The sequence below is a fragment of the Nelusetta ayraudi genome, unplaced genomic scaffold (assembly GCF_046127955.1).
Source record: "Nelusetta ayraudi isolate G7.1 ecotype Tasmania unplaced genomic scaffold, CSIRO-AGI_Nayr_v1 ptg000088l, whole genome shotgun sequence".
Taxonomy (NCBI): Eukaryota; Metazoa; Chordata; class Actinopteri; order Tetraodontiformes; family Monacanthidae; genus Nelusetta; species Nelusetta ayraudi.
Window position 1 is genome coordinate 1,000,001 of NW_027466138.1, and position 24,719 is coordinate 1,024,719.

The window sequence follows — 24,719 nt, forward strand, 5'->3', positions numbered from 1 at the left end:
AAATACAATTTAGAAACTACAGAGTGAATACGAGTGATGTGAAGTTGATTCCGAGGATCCTCCTCTGTTTGTGCCTTTGTTTGTTTCCAACTGTGCTCCTGTGTGTTTCTGCTGCAGATCGTGATCGTGCAGTGGGGAGGGAAGCCCTTCAGCTGTGCCCCTCTCAATGTGGAGCAGTGGCTCTGGTGTCTCTTTGTGGGAGTAGGAGAGCTGCTCTGGGGGCAGGTGAGCGTCTCTTCAGTGCGATGAGTCAAACAGCACTCATAGAGTGTAGGCTGTCGGGCCTGGTTTACCTTTCGTTTCTCTCAGAGGAGAACGATTTGTTGAAACTCACTTTGGTATTTCTGCTGGCACGCAAGGAGGAATCCTGAATCCTGGATCCTGGATTCTTCCGGTGTGCTTTACTGATAGAGAGCCCACCGGCAGCACTTTGAAAAGGGGAATAAACCTTGGCTTGTGCACTTTCGCCGTCTTCCTGCACAGTAGCTGTGTGTTTAGTAGTGTTAGCATTACAAGTTGATTTAAATAATAAGTGTGGAATATTTGGAAATTTCTTTGGAAAGAAGAAAAAGCGCCATCAAGTGGTTTCATTTTAGATTGCGGAGTCTTTCACTCCCCCTCCCCATCCTGAGCTTTGCCAGTGAACTACAGTGGCCTGTGCACCCAAACCTGGATACCTCTTCAAACGCAATCATCCTAAATAAGAACCATGCTGTCAACCGCTGGATTGTCCACACCAGGCTTCCTTAGAAATATGGTGGTGCAAGATGGCAGCTAGCTAGCAGCAAGACCCTTATTGATCTACGTATATTCTAATATACTCTATATGAATAAGAACCGTTCTCAGGGTACGAAAACCTAATGGTTTCTTTTGTACTGCGAGTGTACACTTTCATCTGGACTTTGGCAATGCTAAAATGATATTGCTCTCACAAACAGACCATTTGAATGTCCGCTGCTCCACGGTCTTGTTGCAGGTGATTGCCACAGTGCCGACGGAGCGGCTGCCATGCCTGAAGGAGGCCGGGCTGGGCCTGGAACCCGGTGAGGAGGAAGGAGAGGAGCTGGCGGAGGACGAGGAGGAAATCGACTGTGCTGAGAGGGAGCTGCGCCGTGGGCAGATCCTCTGGTTCCGAGGCCTCAATCGCATCCAAACCCAGGTGCTGGCCAAGCAACCCAAACTTTTTATTTGATTCATTCATTTTTTAATTTACTTTTTTACAGGAACACACATACACACACAGTCACTGTCGAGCCAAAACTGGATGCTCTGTGCGGTCATGACACCACAGCAGTTTATTTGAAGTAGGTGCATAAAAGTGACAACAAGCGGTTGACTTAAGCAACTGTATTTTTAAAGACAGTTTAAAAGTCTGCTCCACTAATCTAAACACGTGAGTCATAAAACAGTATTTGAAAAATAATGAGAGACTTTCCATAATTTGCCTTTAAAATAAACTGCCAGTATCATGACCTTCACACCATAGGAAAAAAGACATTTTGAAAAATATTAGTGAATGGCTCAACAGTCCAGTCGTAGTTTTGATTCAAGTTGAAACTCTACGTGTTTGATTGATTCTTTCTCTCATCCCGTCTGTGCCGTTTGTAGAACTCTGTGCCAAGCATAATGATCTCAATCTCTTCTCTCCAATGCAGTCTAACCTCTGTGTTTACTAATGCTGGAAGTGGAGTTTTGTACACTCGTAAAACGAGACAAATGCTGCTGCTGATTGTCTTCCATTTGCGTCCACGTTGTTTGCACAGCGCATTGAAGCCGACGCTTAGGAGACAGGCTGTTGACTTGCCTGATCATTTAAATTGATCAGCTTTTGCTCTCTGTGCAAACCAACATTGTCACGGAGGACAATGGGCTTAATGTGCAGCCTGAGAGAGGCAGTCCAGACTCTCCGCTTAAGTGCCTGTCTTTGCCTAAAGTGCTCAGTTTGTCCGTCAAGAGGCTTCTGTCTGAGTGTGCACACTATAAATGTACATGAAAGTTAAAAAAAATATATATATATATATATTCCATGCACATACACATAAACAGGTTTTAAATTTATAAATAGAAAAAAAGGTTTGATGTAGATTACAGCTAAATTGGTGCTACGTAAATTTGATCTAAATACTGAATAGGTTTAAATTGCACATCCCGGGAAAACAACACAGCACCAAAGTTCTTCAGACAGATCACGTTTATTCTTCTTTTGTCATTGTCGAACTGTGAACATACAAAATCACATAAATATATAATAAATATTTGGGGAATGATATGTTTAACTTTAACTTTATTGTCCTTGCACGTTGTACAACGAAATTGTAAGTGCAAAACCAACGGTGCGGGTAAAAATACATAAGAATATACATACTCACGATTCCGCACCAACACACGCACACGCATACATGTGTACACATATGTGGGTGTGTACAAAGATTAATAAAACAAATGTGAATTAAAACATATTTTAGCGCTAATAATGTTGCTAACTAGCTAGCAGCTAGGTGTCCAACTTCGCAAAAGTTACCTTATATTTATTAACTTAAATTGAATTGAAATTAAATTGCGGTGAACGTGATTAACTATCACGTTCACCGCAGTAGTTCCTTTCCGGACACCTGGCCGCGTGACACCTGTCCGTCTGGGAACGAATCTAAACCGGAAGTGCAGCAACACCGTTGATGTCCTTCACAAAATATCAAATCACAAATCAAAAAGAATAAACTCTACATAACATTTATCAATTTTTATCCCCATTTGAATGATTAGGCTTGACCAATAGTAACGTTTTAACTGGAAAATATAAGAATTTGTCCATTAAAACGGTGTTTTTTTTTTTAACGTAATTGTGCAAATGTACACAATGTGGGATCAATGAAGGCCTTCGTCTTCAAACGCGGCGACACACACACACACACACACACACAGAGGCACACACACACACACACACACACACACACACACACACACACACACACACACACACGCACGAAGCGCTCGTGCACACTCAGACCGCTTTACTTTACTTACAACCTCACCTCACTTGAGTGCTGCTGTTTTGTCTTTGTCCTGCAGATGGAGGTAGTGAGCACGTTCAAGCGAAGCGGTTCGTTTCAGGGAGCGGTGAGACGGCGCTCGTCAGTGCTCAGTCAGCTCCACGACGTAAACACTATCTCTACCCCCTCTCACGTAGCTCTCTCCACCGCAACAGCCAATACCAGCCCAGCGCCCGGGAGTGAGTCCGCCAACACGCATGTGCACACACTCACACCAGACGAGTACATGTGAACAACTCAGCGCAGTCATCCCCTGTCATTCTTGCACATACGACCACACACACACACACACACACACACACACACACACACACACACACAGTCACACGCAGTTACTCATGGACACTGCTGCACGGCACGTGGACTGCTGTGATTTTGATGACTCTGGTTGTGTTTCCCCTCTGGCTCGCTTGCTGCTCGTGTGTGTATGCAAACGTCTCCTCTGTTTCCTTTTTTTTTTTTCTTTCTTCTTATTGTCCCTCTTTTATTAAACAGCACCCAGCCATCCTGGCCTGGCTGACTGTGTACTTCTGGTCAGGTCTGGCCTGGTCTGGCCTGGCCTGGTCTGGTCTGGTCTACAGTCCAGTCGACCCCAGTCCAGAGTCTGACTTGTGTTGTTGAGTGTCGGTCGCTCGGTCGGTGCAGGAGGCGGCTGGCTGTTCTCTCTCTCTGTGTTTCTCAACCTTTTTCTGGAAAGAGTTCCACGGCACACCAAAAATATTATCAAATTACTCTTTTTTTTAGCCTAATAATGACAACATGGTCTTTTAAGTTATTTATACTCACTCAGTGTGAAACCTGGGAAGCCCGTTTGGATCCACACAAAGCTGAATTCCCGGGCGGAAAATCACATTCCTTTTAAAACACAGTCGCTTTGTAGCACACCTGACATTATCTCACGGTTACGCCAGTGTGATGCGGCACAGTGGTTGAAAAACACTGGCGTAGACAAAGAGGCAAACGGGCGGACGGACAATAATTCTGCATCAAAATCAACCATTAAAATGAGTTTGAGTGAGAGGAGACAAGCAAGGCACTCGACACTCAGAGCGCTCACAGCAGCTCCTCCTGCACTGCAATGTGCTACTTCCTGTGTACAATTGAGGTCAAGCGTGGTTACTTACTGGTCGCCCCACCTGCTGTCCTTTTTTTTCTTTCTCTGGTTTTATCCGAGATATTATCCACAAATTATCGCCTTATAGAGAAATGCTTAGGTAAGATGTGGTTTCTATTGATTTTAAAAGGCTCGCTGCCGGTGACTCTCATCTGACCTTTGCACAATCCTCTAAACTGTAAACCTTCGAGTATAAAAAAAAAGCCCAACAACTCACTGCTGATTTTCCAGACTGTCGTGAGAAAAGACTGCTGCCTTCTCTGTGGCTCTGGCTTCCCTTCCTTCTTTCCTTCTTTCTTTCTTTCTCTCTTTCTTTCTCTCTTTCTCCTCTTTGTGCTCCTCTCACTTTTGTCTGCGGTTGTTCAACTGTTTTATTTTTGTAACAGTATTTTCCAGCTCCAACGTCACAAGTTTTCCCACCCATCCCGATGTCTCCTGAAACTCCTGAATTTTTTCTGTCCAGTCTGTTTTTCCCCCCCCCATCACAGTTCTCTCCTTTTTCTTCAATATTTAAGAGACATTGCAGGTTTCCCTGTTTGCAGATATATTCTGTGAATGTGTTCTTATTGTTCTCTATAAGTAGAGTTTTTGTAGAAGTATTTAGATTTTTCCTAATCTAAATACAGGCTCCTTTTTTTTTTTTTTTTTTTTTTAGCATACTGATAAGATTTCTTTAGTAGATTTCTATCCATTTTTTCTTTTTTTTTTATTGTATCATTGTATTGTCCCTGTTCTTGTCCCCCCTTTTTCACCTGCCATCCTTCCTAAATTAGCAAACACCCTCCATGTTTTCCCTTGATTTCTTGATATGTCAGTTCCACGTGTGTCTGGTTGCAAGTGGGTTTGCTTGTGGGCACCTGCCAGAAATTAGAAAGCTGCAGTCTGAGCTTTGTTTCAGTGTGTGTGTGTGTGTGTGTGTGTGTGTGTGTGTGTGAGAGAGAGAGAGGGAGAGAGACAGAGAGAGAGAGAGAGAGAGAGAGAGAGAGCGCATGCATGTTTTTATACTCTTTCTTCATTTTTTCATTCATCTGTCTTCTCAGTTGCCTGCTCACACTTGTCGGTTCTTTTCATCCTCCCCTCTTTATTCTTTCCTTCAGTTCTTCTTTCCTGGCTGCCTTTCTCTTCATCTTCCTTCATTATTCGTAAAATGCAGATAAAAGCAAAGTCCAAGTCAGAGCAGTCGCTATTTTTTTTTTCTGACCCTTACAATCAGACTTTTTCAACTACTTTGGAAACACATTCTTCTCTCCATCACTTGGCAATATCTCAAAAAGGATTTGTGTGATCATTCACCAAAGACATTGCAGCAATATTGGTTCCCTAGTTTAAAAAAAAAAAAAAAAAAAAAGAGGAACGCGGCAAATGTGTGGAAAGAGGAATTTACAAAGTATTGAAGCGGCATTCACGCATCCCCACCGCCAGCTCATTGTTTGCTTTTTTCAGTTGAATATCAGTTCCAGTTGTTCAAAGAGCTTCTGTCACATTCTGTTGTATGGATAAATATACAACACGTGGAGTAGTTTTTTCTGGGAGCAGCCTGGAATCCATCGTTCCCACTGCGCTTTTAAGTTGGATTTTATCCACAAAGGGGATCAAACATCCAGACACTGATTCATCTTTTACTGGTCTGCTAAAATTCTACAATTTCATAAGAGCTGATTCCATGGAAAGACAACATGCAGTGCAGTCAGGTGTTCCTATCTGACAATGAATAGACGACATAAACTATACTTTCTGATCCATTCGGTGGCTCCATCGCTGCAGCAGGTCTGCTGTTGGCTTGAAGGTCATCAGGTGTCTTACTCAGCAGATTTCTCTGCAAAGCAAAGATTTTTTTTTAGACAAATTTATCATCCCTGGGTGCCAAAGACCCCAGAGTGACCTCAAGAGATTTAAATATGCAACAATCCGTCTTCTGTAACTGCTCACCCTGTGGTCAGAGTGGCAGCATGTTCGGAGGACTGGCCAAGTCACAAGTTTATTGCAGAGCCATTGCAGTGAGGCAGTGAGACAAAGAACCTCCCACACTGACAGCCACACAGACAATTTAGAGTTGCTTATGAGTAATAAGCTTTTAGGTCTCTATCTGCTACACTAATAGCCCATAATGATAGAAAATGCTGGTTTTGGTTAGATTTATTTTTTTTGATTGATTAAAGGTGAAGTGTGTAATATTTGAAGATTTTGAAGATGGAACAGCTACATCTAGTGGTTACACTTCAGATTGCAGGGTCTTTTATTCTCTCGCTCCCCCTCCTTAGCTTGCCAGTGAACTACGGTGGCCTGCACACCCAAACCTGGATACCTCGTCCACCTTCTTCTTTGTTGGTTTATTTGAGGACGCGAGCGTTCACCCCATTTACGATGGAAGCTAACGGTGCGAGATGGAAGCTAACGGGGAGCAAGACCTTATTGCTCTATGGAGATTCTTATATATAAATATGAACTATTCTATCAGTAGGAAAACCAAACTGTTTCCGTTGTACTGCTAGTATAAACTTTTATCAATACATCTATGGCCAATATATTGTGTTGTTTTTTTTTAACAATATGAAAATCATAAATCAAGCCAAATATTACACACTGGACCTTTAAGCTCGGTCGTCACAGATTACTGGATAGAAGCCAGTCAGAGGAGGCTCACACACAGGAGAATGAGTCTCACGCCCTTCACAGCTTCTCCTGGATTCATGTCGTGGTTCTTCTCCCCAGCACTTGTTTTGTTACCCAGCAGCCTCCTTTTACCTCCCAGCACCTTGCAACCTCCTCCTCCCTGTACTCTTTAACCATCGTCGTCTCTCCATCAAGCTGTTGCTGCTGACAGAGCTGGCAGAGAGAGAGAGAGCGAGAGAGAGAGAGAGAGAGAGAGGAAGTGGGTGAGAGAGATAAGTGACACAGCAGTGGCCTGGTTTCCTTGGTCTCTCTCTGCTCAGACTCAGACTGTGGGTGTTATATACTCGAAAGTTTACTCTTTCCATGGAGACTAAATGAAAAACCAAACCAAGCAGTGACAAAATGAGAAAGTAACTCTGAGAGATTTTTTTTTAAATTATTATTATTAGTCTGCATGGGGGTTGTTTATTTTTTCCTGCTGTCTGACAGGCTCTTTGGAAAAACAGATAAGCACTGAACCTACTGCTTGACCGAAGTCTGTGTCTGTCTGTCTGTCTGTCCGTCTGTCTGTCTGTATGTTTGTCCTTCTGTCTGTCTGTCTGTCTGTCTGTCTGTCTGTCTGTCTGTGGTGAACGCCAGAGTCATATATAGAGACGTTGCTAATTTGGTCTCCATGTGGGTGCCTGACCGTCCACCTGTCATCCCTCCAGTTTGGTCCATGTGATGTGACTGGGCCAAACGCCTCTCTATGTAGGGCTCTGCCTGCTCGTGCCTGACTGACTGCACTGTCTCTGCACTGAATTCTCCTAATTTATGCCTTTCTTTCTTTTCTGAGCTCATGCTGCTTTTTTTCTTCCCTTCTTTGAACTTGTCGGGGGTGTGAGGGGGGGGGGGGTGTTAGGGTGCATGGACCATCACCACCCATGGCAGAGGAACATGGCACACACACATTACACAGCATCATAGACGACATCATCCATCCCGACACTCAACACTCATCAATCAGCCTTCTGAGTGTGTGTGTGTGTGTGTGTGTGTGTGTGTGTGTGTGGTGTGTGTGTGTGTGTGTGTGTGTGTGTGTGTGTGCAGCGTGTTCAGGGACCTTGAAAGACGTCAAACTGGAAGAGTTTAACACTTTGGTTCAGACGCAGTTTGACTCACTGGAAGGTGAAAATTGGTTGTTTTTTTTTGTTGCACTTAAAGTTAAAAAGTGAAACTGTTTTTTTGTTTAAGCTTTTACTTTTTTTTCATTTATGATCATAAATTATAGAACAAAACAAAAATATCATCAAATGTTTTTATTTTATTTTCAATGAATTACCAATTTCCTACTTTTTAAGTGTAACATTTTTAATTTTCAATTAGCAAATTTGACTAAGCCTCCCAGCTGCTTTAAACACTTCCTGATTATAAAATAATATGGAAAGAAAATTTAAGGAAGCAAAGGAACCTCCACCCGCATCCTTAATGTTATACACCTGCCAGTGTGTGTGTGTGCGTGTGCATGAGCCGGCTGCTGCTGTGTGACAGGGCTGATGTGAAGACCCGCCTCTCCGGCCTCTCAGCCAATCACTCTCCGTGTTGTGGTGCTCTAACCAATCACACGCTGCTCTAACCTGCTGATTCTTTGTTACGTCACTTTTCTGTTTTTTGTTTTTTGCAAGAGTGGTTCCCCCCCCCCCCCCCCCCCCACATCACCTCACCACACCCCCCTCCTCACACTCTGTATCCCACAGCAGCTTCATCCCAGCATCATCACCGCTTGGGCCACTGGGCTCTCCTGTCACTCCACTGATGCATGACTTGGCCACATGTTGCACATTTTTGCCAGTGACTGATACCTGCTCCCTGCTGCACTCAGGCGAATGTCTCTAACGAGCAGTGTGTACGATGACTGACTCTTGTCCGATGCATGTTGCTGTGACCTCCAATACGCTCCAGTATCTTGCTTCTTTTTTTTTTCAAGGTGCGGTGTTGCTGCATGCGTCGCTGTGTGTGTGTGTGTGTGTGTGTGTGTCTCTATGTCCCAGTGGTCACTGCTATAGGTTCTTGCCAGTATCTAACAGTTTCTGCTTCTTTTCCATTTGTGCCTAACAACCACCCTCACCTGTGTGGATGTGCATGCAGGCCAGTGTGCCGTGTGGATGGGTCTCTTTCTTTCTTTCTTTCTTTCTTTCTTTCTTTGCTTTTTGAATAATTTTTCCAAACATGCGCTCACACATGCACGTGTGTGTATGTGTGTGTGTGTGTGTGTGTGTGTGTGTGTGTGTGTGTGTGTGTGTGTGATGGGAAGCTTTGGGCAGCTTCTGTGGTGGCGACTCAATGCCTTTTGTCTGGAGGGGTGTGACTGCTGTGTGAGAACTGACAACAACACGCCATCTGCCAACTCATTTTTGAGACACCTTTGATTCTTTTTTTTTTTTTTTGTGTGTGTCCATTGGAAGGATGCACAGGATCAGGTGGTGTTCTTCTGGTCACATCTAAATGAGTCAGGACGCCGCTTCAGTGGAGACAGATTGCTGCAAGATTTATGCAAAGTTGGATAAATTTGCTCAACTGTTTTCATGACAGTGTGTTGCAGCAAAACAAATGCATTGACAGTAACCAGTGTGTCAACTCGGCAATTTGGATATAACTAAATAAGATTATAGCATCACGACACACAGACCACACAAATTTAGCCCAAATTTGACCCAAGAGACGTTACAGACAACGTCATTCTGATTGGTCCGGACCCCCCCCCGCCCAACACCAGTAGCGACAGAATTTAGTTTTCAGCCCAGTCCAGAGGTGGGCCAACGTTTTGACTGGTGGGGCCACAGTGGGTTGGAAAATGTCACTAGAGGTGGGGGGGGGAGCGGAGCAGCAGCAGATGGATGGAGTGGTCAGCCGCCACCTCAGAGGAGGAAACAATCTATCATTGAATATGGAGAAAACAGACTGTACTAGCTGACTGTTTTCCTTGGATCATTGGCTGAGTTGAACCGTTGGATTGCATCTGCGCCTCCCTGACTGTTGCGACAGTAGCAGATTGCGCAGTTGCTACAGAAGTTAGTTGACTTAGCTGACTGACTTTTCCAAAATTTCAAGGTCACTACACTAAAACTGTACATTTTTATAGAGGATGGGCAGACGCACGAGGGGATCTGCCGGGAAAAGCAGAGAATAAAAGTTGAGTGAATCCGTCTTCAGGTCCCTCAAAACGCTCCTTCAGTCTTCAATCAGAGCCTCAGAGGTTGCAGACGCCCTCTGTCACAGTCATTAGTTTCATCCAACTTGCTGCAAAAAGGAATCTAGTGATATAGGTAAATAAGTATTAGCCGCTAGCGGTCATCTAGATGAAGCTGTGACTGGACCACCTGGTTCTGAGTGTCTGAGTGTTTTGTCCGTCATTGTGTGTTGGAGGACAGCAGTCTGTCCGCCTGGGTTTCCCTTCTCGCTCCTCCGTGCTCTTCTCTCTGCCTGACTCTCTCTCATTTTTCTTGTGGCCCCCCCTTCCGTCACCCCCTCCCCTCCTCCCCCTCCTTTGGGCAGATGCGAGTGGTGAAAGCATTCCGTAGTTCACTGTACGAGGGCCGGGAGAAGCCAGAGTCCCGCAACTCCATCCACAACTTCATGGCCCACCCGGAGTTCCTCATCAACGACCTCATCCACAACATCCCGCTCATCGACGACACCGACGTCGACGACGAGTCCGAGCTCAGCCGATACCAGCACCTGCATCCGGCCCTCCGCAAACCGCCGCCCCCCCCCGCCCAGCCGCAGCCCCCGGCCCAGACCCAGGCCCGGGTGCGACCCAGCCGACCCTACCGCCAGCACAGCCTCCCCGTCACCCCTTGCAACCGCAACAACAACAACAACAGCAGCAGCAGCAGCAGCAGCAGCAGCTGCATCAAGTGGAGCCCCCACCACCACCGCCACCCCCACCCGCCCCACCGCCACCACCACCACCACCACCAGAACTATGAAGGGAGAGACAGACTGGGCAGAGCCCCCCCACTCCACCCGGCCCACCTTTACTGCGTGGAGACCTCCTTATAACTGAACCTGTGGGTGCAAGGAAGGGGGAGGCACCTGGGCGGGAGGGGGGGCTGAGGGGGGGGTGGGTGGGGGAGGGGGAGGGGCTGAGAACTCACACATGACATTTTCCATCCAGCAAGCGACAGGAAGGAGGGGGCGAAGGTGGAGGGCGGCCCCAGAGGGAGAGGACTGATCTTCTGCTGCTTCTGCAGAAACTCCCCCTGGAGGAACATTGGGTATCTTCTCCTCCCTTTGCCCCCCCCCCACCGCAGCCCCCCGCCTCCCCCTACCCGGCCCCACCTCCCCCCTCCAACCACCACCACCCTGCCCGACTACGGCAGCACCACGCATGCACAGGTCTGCTCTCGCTGCTTCGTCCCAGCGCTGGTGGGCTCAGGGACGTTGGGGGTGCACAGGTGACGGAACATCCACCGACCCACAAAACTAAAGACCCGCCCCCCCTGCCCCTCCCCACTCTCTCCTCCCCTGCCCCCCCCCTCCTCCCCCCGCCCCTCTGTGCTTCAGTAGAATCAGGCTGACATCAGGGTCAGAGGCTGACTTGCTCTGTTTGTATTGGTGTTTATCATTCGTGTTGCCACTCCCACCTATCAGAATCCCCCCCCCCCCGACCCCGCCCCTCCACCCCAACACCATCACCGTCGTGGCTGAACCGTGCAGCCACTCTAAGAACCTCTCCTCTGCTTTCTTGACGTCTCCACATGATGGTGCTCATCCATTTCTTTCTTTGACATGAAACGATTCTTTTTTTTCCTCCCCTCTCTCTCTCTCTCTCTCTCTCTCTCTCTCTCTCTCCCTCTCTCGTTCTTCACTTCCACGCCCGTCTCTCGACATCATCTGTGTATTGTTCGGTCTCCTCTGACAAAAAAAAAAGAAAAAAAGACGCAAGCTGAACAATATTAGAACCAACAAAGGAAGATAGGATTATGAATAATAAAGCAGCTGCAAAAAAAACAACGGAAGGACTGACGGCAGTAAACATACACACATTATATTTATAATATAAGATTTGAATGTTTGGCAACAAGACTTCTTCTATCACTGTCCAGCTCTGGCTCGGCCTGCCCCCCCCCTCCCCCCTCCCCCCTGCTCTTAGATGGTTTCATTGTGATGAGCCTCATATCAATTCATGATGTGTACGTGTGTAATTGTTGCATCAGGGGCCAAAGTGCTTGGAGTGCGTTGCTGGATGGAGCAGTGCGTGTGGCGCTGACCCTGGGTCAGCTTCCCAGCAGCTTCTCTTCCAGCCACTCTGTCTTCTGCCGCGCGCTCCCTCCTTCTTCAGCCCCACTCTCAACTTTGACCGTCGACCTCTCGCCATCCTCACCACGCCACCCTCTTGCCCCCCCCCCCCGTCTATGTGTTTCTATCCGTGTTTTCTTTTGTTTTTCTTTCAGAAAAAGAAGCGGAATGCTTGTGAAGCATTAACCCTTTAAGCACCATCTAACACACAATGCACAGGCGATGGCCCTTTAAGACTTGCATAAATTCACTTTAGACCCAGTCCAGCTCATCATGCCAGTCAGTCGCCACCTCGTACCAGTGCTCCTCTCATCAGTGTTCCTACGTGTTGGATGTTTGTCCTCTTCTTTATACACAGAGTAGATACTTAACATGTGTTCAATGTTAAAACTAAGCAAGCGACCGGTGGATCAGTGGAGCCCACGTCTAATGTCAGTATTTAGCTCCAGTATTTAGCTCCAAAGCTCGACTCTGACCTATCAGGGACAACCGGTGACAGCTCACATGTCATTTCTGTCACTCAGTCAACACGTGTTCATGTAGTTTGACCTTCTAAGAACATTTTTTGCCACACGGTGGCGCAGTGGTTAGCGCTGCCGCCTCACAGCAAGAAGGTCGTGGGTTGGATTCCGGGCCTGGGACCTTTCTGTGTGGAGTTTGCATGTTATCCCCGTGTCTGCGTGGGTTCTCTCCGGGTTCTCCGGCTTCCTCCCACACTCCAAAAACATGCATGTGAGGTCAATTGAACACTCTAAATTGTCCGTAGGTGTGCATGTGAGTGTGGGAAGAAGCGGGTGTGGAAAATGAATGAATGAATGATTACTTTTCTGCAGAAACAAGGTCTATACAACTATGGTAAGAGAGGAACAGAAGATGAGTCTGTTTCTCCAAAGTAAAAAAAAAATTGTTTTGTTCTTTGCGATGGGGGGGAAAAGAGCAGCAGCCATGAGCTGCAAATGCATCTGCAGTAGTGAAAGAGTTTCTCTGGGCTACTTTGCATTGTCAGAGCAGGCATGTTTCAGTTTCAGTAGCGCCAGCTACTGCCAAGCTACCAATAGATAGAAAGCCCATCTCCTATTTGACTATTGAAAAAAAAATAAAAAAAAATGTTGCTAACAGGCCCAAAGCATAATGCTTCACATTTAGGTTGGGAAATCTAAAACTGAAGAAAACAAATGCAACAGCATTACAACATATCATCATAGACTGTCCCATCAAAGCAAATTATCTCCATAGTTGAAGCTCCAAGTCTTGACCCCATGACTCTCGGCACCTGTGTGAATGTTTGAGCACTTCTTTTATTTCCCCCAAAGGGTTTTTTTTTTTTAATCATGTAATTATTTTAATTCTCTTTGATGAGATTTCAGACACTTGTGCACAATGTGGCTGAAATTCCCAAAGTCACCCGATGACAAAGTCATTGGGACGGCCGCGCGTGTCAACAGGTTCAAACCTGGTTCAGATTCCGCCTCCTCCTCAACATTCCATGGACCATACATTCCAAACCACTGCATCACATTCCAGCTGGGATGCTAGCTTTCTTTCCCCCCCAGTATCCCCATCTCGCACTGGATGAGGCAAAGCTGTTAGCTTCCGTCACGTGCCGAGTGTGAGGGCAATGGAGACCTGGAACCCAGTGCCCCCACCCTACCCCCCAGGCCCCCCACCTCCACCTCCACAGACCCTCGTTTGTCCCCCTGTTCGCTTCTTATTCCAAATAATCAACCGGTCCCACCGCCAGAGAAGGCAAAGGACAGACAATATGCAAACAGACTGCCATTCAAACACCCCACCACACCTCCACACCTCCACCCAACACACCTCCACATTGTAGACGATGATATAATAACATGCAAAACCAAGTGAGCGGACACGCGTGTCCTGCCAGTACAGTTTCAGGATGCACGCAGCTCTCTGGGAAACTCCCTCTCTGTACAGAACTCTGTCTTTTTGAACGCTCACCACCACCTTCATCACCATCACCTTCATCACCATCATACTGGCCATCACCCTGACCTGTCCTGTCACGGGGGGGGAGGGAGGGAAGGAAGGGGGGGGGGGGAGGTGGGGCTCATTGTATCGCTCTGTCTGTTTTTCGAAGCATGCATTTTGGTATCATTAATGTCACTCTTTTATGTGTTGATAAATCATTTAGGCTACTGTCGCTACTGTGTGCTATGACCCCCCCTCCCCCCAACACACACACACACAAACACACACACACACACACACCTGCTCTTTTCCTCTTTCTCGTTGTCTCTTGTCTCACACACACACACACACACACGCACACAAACGCTCATATCCTGCTACAAAGCTAATTTTATCTCAGCACCTCTTAGAACAGCTTGAAAAGCTTTTCCGCGCTATAAGAAAACACACACACACACACACACACACACACACACACACACACACACACACATAGCAGACACGCAGGTGAATAATCTACAAAGTGATGTAAATTTGACTGTCCAGTTTCAGCCATTCTCTGTCCATCCGTCCGGCCACGTTGCATCATGATGTTGTGAGAGTTTCACAGAAGGCAGGACACAATGTGAAAAAGAATATTATATTTATCGAGACTCTAAGTTGTAAACCACTACTGTACAGTTCGCCCAGACGTGCATCTATTGACGAGCAGGTACCGTGTTCCTGTACCACTCTTTCTCTTTATTTTCCGGTTTCTTTTGATCCTTTTGCTTTTTGTAAAGAGAGGAACAACACAACTGAAAGCGCTTGTATATTATGATTTATCGATTGATTTCTCTCTTTTTTTTTCCCCCCACCAGTGCTCCCACTGATGGAAAATAAGACGGTTGCACATTCTCCCGAGCATATTCTGAGGGCTGTGTTTTCTGTCCACTGAACAGTCCCGTACCTGTGCTGCTGAGGTGTGGAGATTCTGACAGTCTCTTAAGAGCAGAGGCTGCGCTCTGTACATAAGAGGCCATTCAGATGTACCTCATTCTGATCTGAAGGACTGGACACAGTGGGGGACGCGGGGGGGAGATGGAGGAGTGAAGCGGCGATGCAGAGCTAGAGACTGCAGTAGTGCAATGTTTGCGTGCATTGTTTAGGCTGCTCTTTTAGATCTGATCCCCACTACCTGTACTGCCACTTACAATGGGAAAGAAACGTAAAGGTTTTACATGATTCATTATACAGTGCATACTGTTGTAAATACTGCGTGTGAAATGCCCCCCAGCCCCCCTCTCCCTTTTCTTGCACAATGCAGTTGCTGTTCGACAGACAGAAAATGCAGCCTTAACTGTGCTGAAATGAAAAAGACCAAAAAAGAAAAAAAAACAAAGACTATTGAATATATTAAAGAGTTACCTGCCTGTTATTTATGCGAATAAATATCTATATATGAGAAAGAACACACCTGTATACTGTAGACTAAATCTGTATGAAAATCTGAGAGAATTAATGAGGATTAAGTCCAACACCTTTTGTCTGTATGAAAGAAAAAAAAATCCATCAAAGTATTCTACAATAATAACTTTGACAAAGTCTGTGTGGTCCCGTGTTGTTTGTTCCCAGACTGCTGTGTAAACTGCCTTCTCCAACCCCAGTGTCCACTTTGTGCATCGTGCTTCCGTGTGAGGTTGAACAGTAATGCTAACATCGCTAACATTGCTAACATTGCTTACATCCTTGGCAACATTGGATCTTACCACAAAACATGAACTTTAATTTCTTAAGCATTAAATCACATTCAAAGCTGCTTGGAGTGCTTTGTGCAATCACAGAGAGTAAACCAGCTGATCTCTCCTCGTGCAGTGATCACATGACGTGACAGTGACCAGGAAAAACATTTCATCCTGAATTCTGTACATTGTGGAAAAAATGTTATGGCTGCTGTATCTGCAGACCTGCCACTGCTCAGTTCGCTGTGGTTCTGAGTGTTTGGATTTGGTCGGTTCATCCTTTGCAGAGACTCACTGCGTCAATGTTCTGTGGATTTAATGCAGTGGATTTTGATTTTGCGTTATATTTTGCGGGGACCACAAAGCGTAATTTGGACCTTATCTAAGCTGACATACTGCATGGACAGCTCTACTCACATGGCACTGTGGGGGGCGCTGTTTGCAGCTCCTTCAGCAGCAGACAGACACCCACAGCTCATGAGGCGACCCTGCTGCAGGTGCTCAGTCTCAACAGGGTGCGACTGCACAACTTCACACTGTCATCTTGTGTCTGAGGACAATCAGGTAGATTTGGACATTGCTCCATTCCACCAGTTGAGAACTACTGCACTAACATTTGCTCTGTTGTAGAGAACATCGCTTCCATCCATACCTGCAGTGTGTAGCGCTTGAATGACTTTCTCACAAACAGTTTGTCTTTGCAACACGGTAAACATGGTTTTGTTAGTTTGGTTGATCTTTGGGTTCAACTTCACTGACCTGTGTCAGTTTCTGAACCTTTCTGAAATACCAGGCTTTAAAGTTGGGAGCCATTCCTGCCTTTACTCAACATTACAAGGTTGGGCTTGCAGGGTTTTGAGCTCCAACTGGTTCCCAAGCGTGACACTGCTGCAGCTCACCGCCCCTCAGGGGAGGGGTTTAATATGAACTGGAGATCTGGGATAAATTAGCTTCAATGGTGACGCTGTGGTGCAGCCCACACACATGGATACCGGCTCTCCATAGACTTCACTTCAAGACAATCCCTCTGTCCTCGCACCATCTAACACTCGTTCCAGTTCATCACAATTACCACAATTTACATGTGGGGTGAAAGTATGCGGCGCCATTTTCTAACGCAAACTGAATGTGTTCAGAATGTCAGCAGAGCCGATGGTAACGTTCTACTCCAACCTTCAGAACCGCCTCTCCTGGTTCAGACGTGGTTCCTGCAGCTTCGTCCTTCACAGGTCTGTGCATGCGTTACTGTCCAGAATTAAAACTATAGACGACAAACGTGATCACATGGTCTGGAGTGAGCAGTCTGCAGTCAACCCCAAAAAACCTGATTGTCGCAGCCTGTCGGCCCTCTCACGCTCATGGACAGAGGATTTTTCCATCACTAAAACCACAGCGTTTGGGAAAGTGCTCCAAGGGTGAAGATGATCAGAAACACTGCCAGGTGTGACACCAGGAGGTTTGGGGGCTACACAGAAGTTCTGCTAGAAGATTAAAGGCATCAAATTCTCAGGTGTGTTGACTTATTGTTCCGGTGTTTCACTGCCAGTCCACCAGTGCTCGTGTGCTACGGTGGAGGGACCTTGATCACCTGCCGTACATACATGCAGGTGTTTGTCTAGTAAAGACAGCACTATGTTATTGTTGCATCGTTTATTACTGGAGTCGGCATTCCACGGTAAAGATCCAGAGTCCAGCTACACTGACGGAACGGTGCAGGTGCAAAGTGACAAACAGGTGGATACGTACTTGGTGAACTAAAATGAAATCCAGTTTAGCACTTGGGAACATGTACAGGAGCATCCAGGAACAACCTGGTGCCTCGGACCCACAAACTTCCCGCCTGATTTTAAACCTGCAACTATCAAACTGCCAAATCCCATGAAAAATGAAGAGGAAGCTGAACTGTCTCCCCCCCCCCCCCCCCCCCCCCCCCCCCCCCCCACACACACACACACACACACACACACACACACTTGTTACTATCGTGGTATTTCCTATTGTCATACTAACATCGTGTGACTCTCGGCTGAGGAATACAGCGAAACATGTTGGGCAAATAAAAACCTTAAAATAAAACGTCTGAGATAAAAGCAGCAACGAAATAAATCTAAGAAAAGACAGAATGAACTTAATTCAGTGGTATTTCCTATTTTTGGGCTGCAGAATGTACTTGACCATGACCATGACAATGCGGTCAAGGACACCTAAAGCTGAGCTATATATATATATTTTTTTTTTTTGCAAGAGAGCCTCACTATGCAGTAGAATATCAGCAGGTTTTCCTCCAAAAAAAAACTTCCATGGCTCATAGCTCATACAGGCAGCACGAGAACAGAAGCCTTTATTAATCCCACGTTGGTGAGATGTGCATGATTAGCAGTGCAGTGGTAAATGAGTCCTTCAGCAGGAGTCTAGCTGCAGTTTGCCACTCATGGAAGCTTTTCCACAATGAATCAACCTTTTAGCCTTGCAAAAATGCATTGAGTTGCATTGAGCACTTGTGATGCAATGTGTAGTCCTGCCTGTGTGCAGTGGATCTCCTTTGCATGGTGTACCAGCCTGACACAGTACAGCAAGTACATCCTACAACCCAAACTGAAATGAAGAAAATAAAACACTGGCATGGCCCCTGTATACACTGCAGTCCAGCCCGGGACAATGTGCTTTTTGTACTCCCGTCAAAACAGAGGTCTCGGCCCCCCTTTATTTTCCACAACCTTTACCAGACTTGACCCAAATGTTCAGGGAAAGTTAGACCATTATCGCAGAGACCTTGCTGTTTAGAAAGAGAAAGAAGAGATGCATTAATATCAAGAGCGCAGAACAAGACGGCAGAAATGCGTCGCGTAAACATAACGAAAATATCATTTATTTTTCAGAAGAGCATTTTCTCCAAGCATTACAGAATCAAAAATATATACAGGTTTACATTTTGTCCCTCAACTGACTGAGCAAACTGCTTTGAGCGTGTGGTATATTCAGATGGTTCAATAAGACACAACTGAGACTTTTGAGTCTCGAGATACTGACTTGCGAGCAAGTGTGTATGTGTGTGTATAAAAACACAAGAGAGAAGCAGCTTTCAATACTTGCACGTAAAGGAGAAGACTTACTGAACATGAACATGCCTTTGAGTGTTTGGGGTGTTGGAAAAAAAGAGATTTAAAAATACCATTTGTTACCGATACTACCTTTCCAAAAAAAAAAAAAAAAAATACCAGGCGGTTGGCAGCTGCATGTCCAGCCTCTTCATCTCCCAGCAGAATCCACTTTAGCATAAAATAAAAAAATAGGTGGTGCTGAATGAAAGTAATCTTTTGTCAAGGACAGGTTCACAAAGAGTTTGATTCTTGAAAAAAAGAAAAAAAGAAAAAAAGACAACGCATATATTAAAGTACGTACATATTTAGTTTAGCCAATGGATAATTATTTAAAGTTCAAAATTCAAAGTTACTCTTTGTGGACCGTCACCTTTATCATAACATTTCACATTCAGAAAACTATGTGTTACAATTTAACTCATTTAGTGAAACATCTCTAAAACAAAACAATAAAGCACACTTAGGAGCTAAATGTGAAGGTTTGTTTGGCGTCTCTGCCGTGGCCTTCAATCCTGCAACAACATTTGAAAAGGAAAAAAAAAAGCTGTTTTCTTTGCTGATCCTTACCATGGAGTCAAGCAGGGAAAGCTGTTCAGAAAGCCTCTCGGCCCGCATGGCGGATCAACCACTCATTACCTAGAAGAAACTGTCAACAAGGTTTAGCAGTAACGTGTACTTCAATCCATCGACACAAACATGTTTCATCAAGCAGCTGTCAGGCAATTTAAGCGTTGCTCCACCCCCCCAGTAAAGCTCCACCCACAAAGCTACGTCTTAACTTCAGTCAATGTCTGAAAGCAGATTGGTACTTGACCCTACATTTTGAACGACGTGCTCGCACTCTTTGCACAATTGGTGCAGAACTCCACAGACACGTGGTTCTTGTCCACGTGCAGACACACGCCACCAGGGGTCTCTTTCTCCTCCACTTTTACGCGTTTCTTGGGCAGCGCATAGTCGTGGTCGTTGGATTCGCAGGCCTGGAAAAGCGAGGAAGATAATTTCATCCCATTCACACCGCTGAGTCTGGACAAGAGCTGGGCTAACATGCTCTCATTGGCCAGCACAGCTCTCAGGTACCTGGTTTCATCTTCCAACTCTTCCACTCTCTTGGTCAGCCGAGAGTTGTCCTGTTTGAGGCCGCCATTCTCAGAGGACAGCAGGCCAACCTTCTTCTCCAGGCTGGTCACGTACTCCTTCTTCTTCAGGCGGTTCAGTCGGGCGGCGATGGCGTTTTTGTTGCCCACGAAGCTCGACTGGTTCTTTCTGTTCATCTTCGCATCCGACGACAGTCGGACTGGAGACGAGCCTACCGACGCGTCGGTCCCAGAATCTTGATCCTTGGCGCCACACGCGCTCCAATCGGGGAGCTGGAGGTCGGACAGCGTGGAGGCGGGGCCCCTCTCGAGCATCCAGGCCAGTTCGTCCATCCCGAACAGATCTTCCAGCTCTATGTGAGCCGTGTCAGTGTCTGTGTCGTCAGCTGGGAACCTCTCAGACGGGCTTTGGGCCCGGCTGTCGATTATCACTGCGTTTCCTCCTTCACTTTCTGACAGCTGCTCCTCTGCTGCGGCCACTGCGCGGCCTCTTCTTCTGGTGATCATGTTTGCTGTGACTTTTACGTCACCTTTTAACTTTCGTTCTGTTGAAAACAAAAAAACAAAAATGCAGCGCCGTTAAAACAGAAATAACAGATCTCAGTTATTTTGTATTATTAACTTAGTGAAGCCTAATTCAATGCATTTAATTTGCCGCACAGGCACTTTGTTATGCGTTTTCTATTATTATTTCAGATTAACAGTATCTTTACACTGACAAATGTACATGTTTCAACATGTACAAATGGCAATAAATCTCTAATGTAATCTAATCTTACTTGATAGGAAATAGGTGTGATTTTGTGTAAACTCGGCTGCTTGCAACGCTGCAATTTCCCCACGTGGGCCTAATAAAGAAGGACCTTATCTAGCTTATCTTGTACCTTTGCGCAGCCAACTTGCACCGACACAACGCTTTCTGGACTTGTTGTTGGAATCACTTTGGCTCGTAAAGGCGCTCGAGCCGAGCAGCCTCCATTTTGTTTCTACTTGCTGACCTCGTGCGGGTGCGGGTGGGGGTGTGTGTTCGCTCCAACGATCCGACGACGTAACTGCTTCGCCACCGGCGCCTCTTGCTAAAGTCAGGCCTCCCCGGCAGCGACACGGAAATGTTTTGAGAATATTTAGGCAGACCGTCTCTCACTCACACGACCATTTTAACATTCTACACAGCGAAAACTTTAAAGTTGATCGCCTTAATTCCAAACCGAAAACCGTCACCGCTACTTTTAGTTTAACGACATTCGGAGCTAACTAGCCAGCTATCGAGATATGTAGCCTACTTTAGATTAAAAATGTTTTTTTGAAACCCAGCGAACATCGTAACGACTAACGAATGTAACAACCTCTAGGCCAACACTCGATTTGGTGTATTTAAAAATTAAAGGATAGTCCTTTAATAACTTTGATAGCAGCCAGCCGTTAGCTCCGCTAACCCGCGAGAAAACAACACCGCCACCCAGGAAATGTTCAGGCCACATTTCCAGGGTGTACTTTAAAACACCGACTCACCTTTGGTGTTCGAAACGAAGAGTCCGCAACGTCCAGTTAGTCGTTTGTTGAGACTCTCCAGTCTTTACCGCTTCTTCTACTGGTCAACACGGAGAAACATGGCGCGTATGTGCTCAACATAAAGGAGCCTTCCACAAGTTGTGCAACGCCACTTCCGGTTCAATTGTTCGAAAATAAAAGTCCCGATTGTCAGTGTGGCTGACAGCTCAGATCAATGCACGGGATTTTGCGAATATGAGTTTTTTTTTTTTTTTTTCAATCAATAATATACTTAGTGAAAAAAATTAACCGTGACCAAATCTTGAGGTGTACATGTTTCCAGGCCTGGAAAATTATGATTTTAAAGTTCTGTTTTTCCAGGTTTTCTCCTTAAAAAAAAAAAAAACTAATAATAATAATAATAATAATAAATAAATAAATAAATAAATAAAATACATACGATTTAAATGATAGAGACATAAAAGACAAATTACCATATAAAAATATGACACAACCTATATAATAAATCATTAACACACTGACCACACATTTTCTTGAATGGCTTATCCTGCACTTGAATTGTGGAGTCATGAGCCTATTGCAGCTGTCAGGGGGTAAAGTGCAGGAACACCATGGACACAGTCAACCCAACGCAGAGAAACAACATATATTCACATTCACACACGTGGGTCATTTAAACTGCTGTGGACAACCCTCATTTAAATTTTCACAGATATTTAAAGAAATGACCAATTACATATAAAACATCTGGATGGTGTAGTATTTGTTTATTTTCTGTTTTTGTTTATACATGAATACAGGGGCCTTGTTATAAATACATCATATTAAGTGATTCAACCATATCCTTATTCAATCTCTTCTTTGATGAGCAACATTTTTTTTGGGGGGGTTCATTATGCAAAAAAAAAAAAAAAAAAAGACTATTACCAAACATCATCACTTTCGAAGAAGTTTGTTAGGTACCAGTAATTTGAAGAAGTCTCAAAGGGTTATGATTCCGTCAATAAGAACAGGCAGCGCACACCTATTGTGCTATATCTGAAACGTATATGTTTTACAAAATACACGACTCAAAAAAGCTGTAGCCCAGCCTTCAGCTTGTGGACATCGCCGCTGTTCCACAGAACGCCGTCTGCACTTCTCTCTGGTGCTGCTACTCCTGCAACGCGGTGTGTTGTGCTGCTCTCCATCTCTACAGGCTGGTCAAAGACAGTCATGGTCGTACAGTTTTCCACCATAAGGTACGAGGGGTCATCCGACTGCCCGGGGACTTTACCAAGAGGACAGTTCTTCCACAGGATCTTCTCGGTGCAGACCTGCCAGGGAGAACCTCGAAGAAAAGACAACTTTTCCTTGTGAGAGTCTGACAATTTACTGTCCTGACTCTTCTCAGGCTCGGCCGTTGGACACGGTTTACTGTGGCACTTTGAATACTGCAGCCTTTCATGCAACGTCTCAAGTGTGTACACAGGTTGTTGTTGTTTGTGTTCCAGAGAGTTGAAACCTGAGTGGACATTCTGCGTGTAGATGGAGCACAGATGAAGCAGCTTCTGTTGAGTCTCCATGGGGAGAGGATGCTCCATGTCATTGAGGATCAGCTGCAGTAAGTAAGGTGTGCTGCTGCATGGGGCATCCATACAAGCTGAAAGCAGGTGCTGCCATCTCAGGTGGATGCGGTTAACAAAGAACCTGTCTTTCACTCTGGCCCTCCTCTGCTGCTTCGTTTCAAAGTGGTAATCAAACTTTTTGGTGTTGCAAAATATCACTTCTGAAACCCAGGCACACAAGTAGAAGGCCCTCTGATCGTTGGGCTCCTTTTCCAGTCGTTTCAGTTCAACAAAGAGCCTCTCTAAGAAGAGGTGAATAAACTCCGGCGCGTTCAGCATCTTCAAGAGGGGCAGCCAAAAACGCAAGAAGGTCTGAGGCACCTTGGGCTCGGAGGAGGGGTCACTTGTGGAACAGCCTAACGTTTCCAGCTGTTCAACAGTTGGAATGAGAAATCCATCGTCCAGCAACACGTCCATGAGCAACCCACCGGATTCCTCAGCAAACTGCTTGATCTCGCCAAGCAACCAGCTCATGTCTGCCAGCGGCGCCTTCGACAGACTGTTGTCTTTGGACGGCCGCTCGAAATTCTGATACTGCTCCTTCTCAAAGGAGATCAGCATCTCGCGGACATTGTTGTAGGCCTCCTTCTCCTTTTGCCTCGCAATGAACTCGTCCTCCCTCTGTCGGAGTTCACTCTCCTCCTCCTCGTCCTCCTCTTCTCCATCCGGCTGTGAGTCCCAGTCCTCGTCAGCGGCTCCTCCACCCAGCTGTCTGGACCAGTACTCCTGCTGGAGCCACTCCAGAACCACCTTGCAGCCCTTTCGACACCACTTCAAAGTGGGGAGCTTCCTGTGAGTGAAATCGTGCCTCAGGTTCACAACCCACTCGGGGATGTTCATGCTCCCGGCCAGGCGCCGCAGTGGACGGGCAACCTTCCCCTGCTGGCGCTCGGTGATGAGGTTGACGAACCGGACCAGGGCCGAGCCGTAGAGCAGAACCAGGTCGTCTCCGTCCAACTGTCCGGACCTGTCCAGCACTTGGCAGCGCACCAGGTCCGCTGTGCACTCCACGGCGACGGGCGTGCTGCTGGCGAACCTGCTTTTCCAGGCGGAGATCCTCTGCAGCGCATATCTCTGCAAGGCAGCATCCTTGGAGTAAAGATATTCCAGAACCTGGTCCCACTCGGCTTTATTGACCCATGCTACCACATGGCGCCGCTTCTCCGAGCTCTTTTTCTTCATTCTGATGGCGGTGGCCGTGCAGTTAAGGCGGAGCCGGAGGGGAAAAGTACAAAAACTTTCCTTAAAACAAGCGGTAAATCGCTTCGGTTATTTCTCAGAATTGTCTTTTAGACGGCAAATCGAGGGCGTCAGGAACACCGCGTTGTAGCGCCTCCCGGAAAAGGCATCGTTTATTTCTTATTCGTCGACGTTTATTCTTCTTCGCTTGTGTAATATTTTTATGGCAATTGGTGCCGTTTAGCGCACTACCGCCGCTAAGTGGTGAGGAGTGTGGGTCGACAACGACAAGTGGTTAAAAAATAAATAAATAAATAAATAAAAAATAAATCAAATTGTCCCTGTTTCTATGTGGATTCTTGTCTTTCTTCCAAAAACGTATGTTTCAATGTTTGCAGGTCAGGCACTTTGACTTTGTGTCACTAGTTAGGAATGACATTGGCAAAGCTGTGAACACCACAGCTGTTGAACTGAGGTCAGTGTCAGAGGGGGAAAACAGGTTTCGATACTTA

General features: G+C 46.0%; 3 protein-coding genes and 1 long non-coding RNA gene across 7 annotated transcripts in view; 1 reads left to right on the plus strand and 3 right to left on the minus strand.

Annotated features, from left to right (window-relative positions):
* The window catches only part of atp2b3b (ATPase plasma membrane Ca2+ transporting 3b), a 35,345-nt gene extending 24,485 nt beyond the window's left edge, over positions 1-10,860 (plus strand). For 2 of the 3 annotated variants that reach the window (XM_076045936.1, XM_076045935.1), the window contains exons 23-25: positions 118-225; positions 978-1,160; positions 10,313-10,860. In XM_076045936.1, the coding sequence (XP_075902051.1) occupies positions 118-225; positions 978-1,160; positions 10,313-10,819 (798 nt within the window). In that variant the 3' untranslated portion in view covers positions 10,820-10,860. Of the gene's footprint in view, positions 1-117; positions 226-977; positions 1,161-3,070; positions 3,231-10,312 lie in introns of all 3 variants that reach the window. The other variant, XM_076045937.1, reaches the window with a different exon arrangement.
* Positions 4,641-6,109, minus strand: LOC142901455 (uncharacterized). The gene is made up of 2 exons (XR_012928980.1): positions 5,886-6,109; positions 4,641-5,292 (listed from the first exon to the last, which is right to left on the minus strand). It is a non-coding gene; the product is annotated as an uncharacterized LOC142901455 (long non-coding RNA).
* A 7,698-nt stretch (positions 10,861-18,558) lies between the features above and the next one.
* Positions 18,559-21,573, minus strand: crebzf (CREB/ATF bZIP transcription factor). 2 transcript variants are annotated; one of them, XM_076045955.1, is made up of 3 exons: positions 21,422-21,573; positions 19,380-20,454; positions 18,559-18,980 (listed from the first exon to the last, which is right to left on the minus strand). In XM_076045955.1, the coding sequence occupies exon 2, from the start codon at positions 20,414-20,416 to the stop codon at positions 19,628-19,630; it is 789 nt and encodes a 262-aa protein (XP_075902070.1). In that variant the 5' UTR covers positions 20,417-20,454; positions 21,422-21,573; the 3' UTR covers positions 18,559-18,980; positions 19,380-19,627. The 2 variants fall into 2 exon arrangements, with proteins under 2 accessions (XP_075902070.1, XP_075902071.1); XM_076045956.1 differs by having other exon boundaries at positions 18,559-19,010.
* A 594-nt stretch (positions 21,574-22,167) lies between these two features.
* On the minus strand, positions 22,168-24,403 carry las1l (LAS1 like ribosome biogenesis factor). The gene has a single exon (XM_076045946.1). It carries the CDS (start codon positions 24,208-24,210, stop codon positions 22,492-22,494), a length of 1,719 nt encoding a protein of 572 aa, XP_075902061.1. The 5' UTR covers positions 24,211-24,403; the 3' UTR covers positions 22,168-22,491.
* Between the last annotated feature and the right edge of the window lie 316 nt (positions 24,404-24,719).

What these genes read in the sequence shown, in the direction of transcription:
- crebzf (XM_076045955.1), bottom strand. Translation starts at nt 20,416, where the DNA reads ATGATCACCAGAAGAAGAGGCCGCGCAGTGGCCGCAGCAGAGGAGCAG.
- las1l (XM_076045946.1), bottom strand. Translation starts at nt 24,210, where the DNA reads ATGAAGAAAAAGAGCTCGGAGAAGCGGCGCCATGTGGTAGCATGGGTC.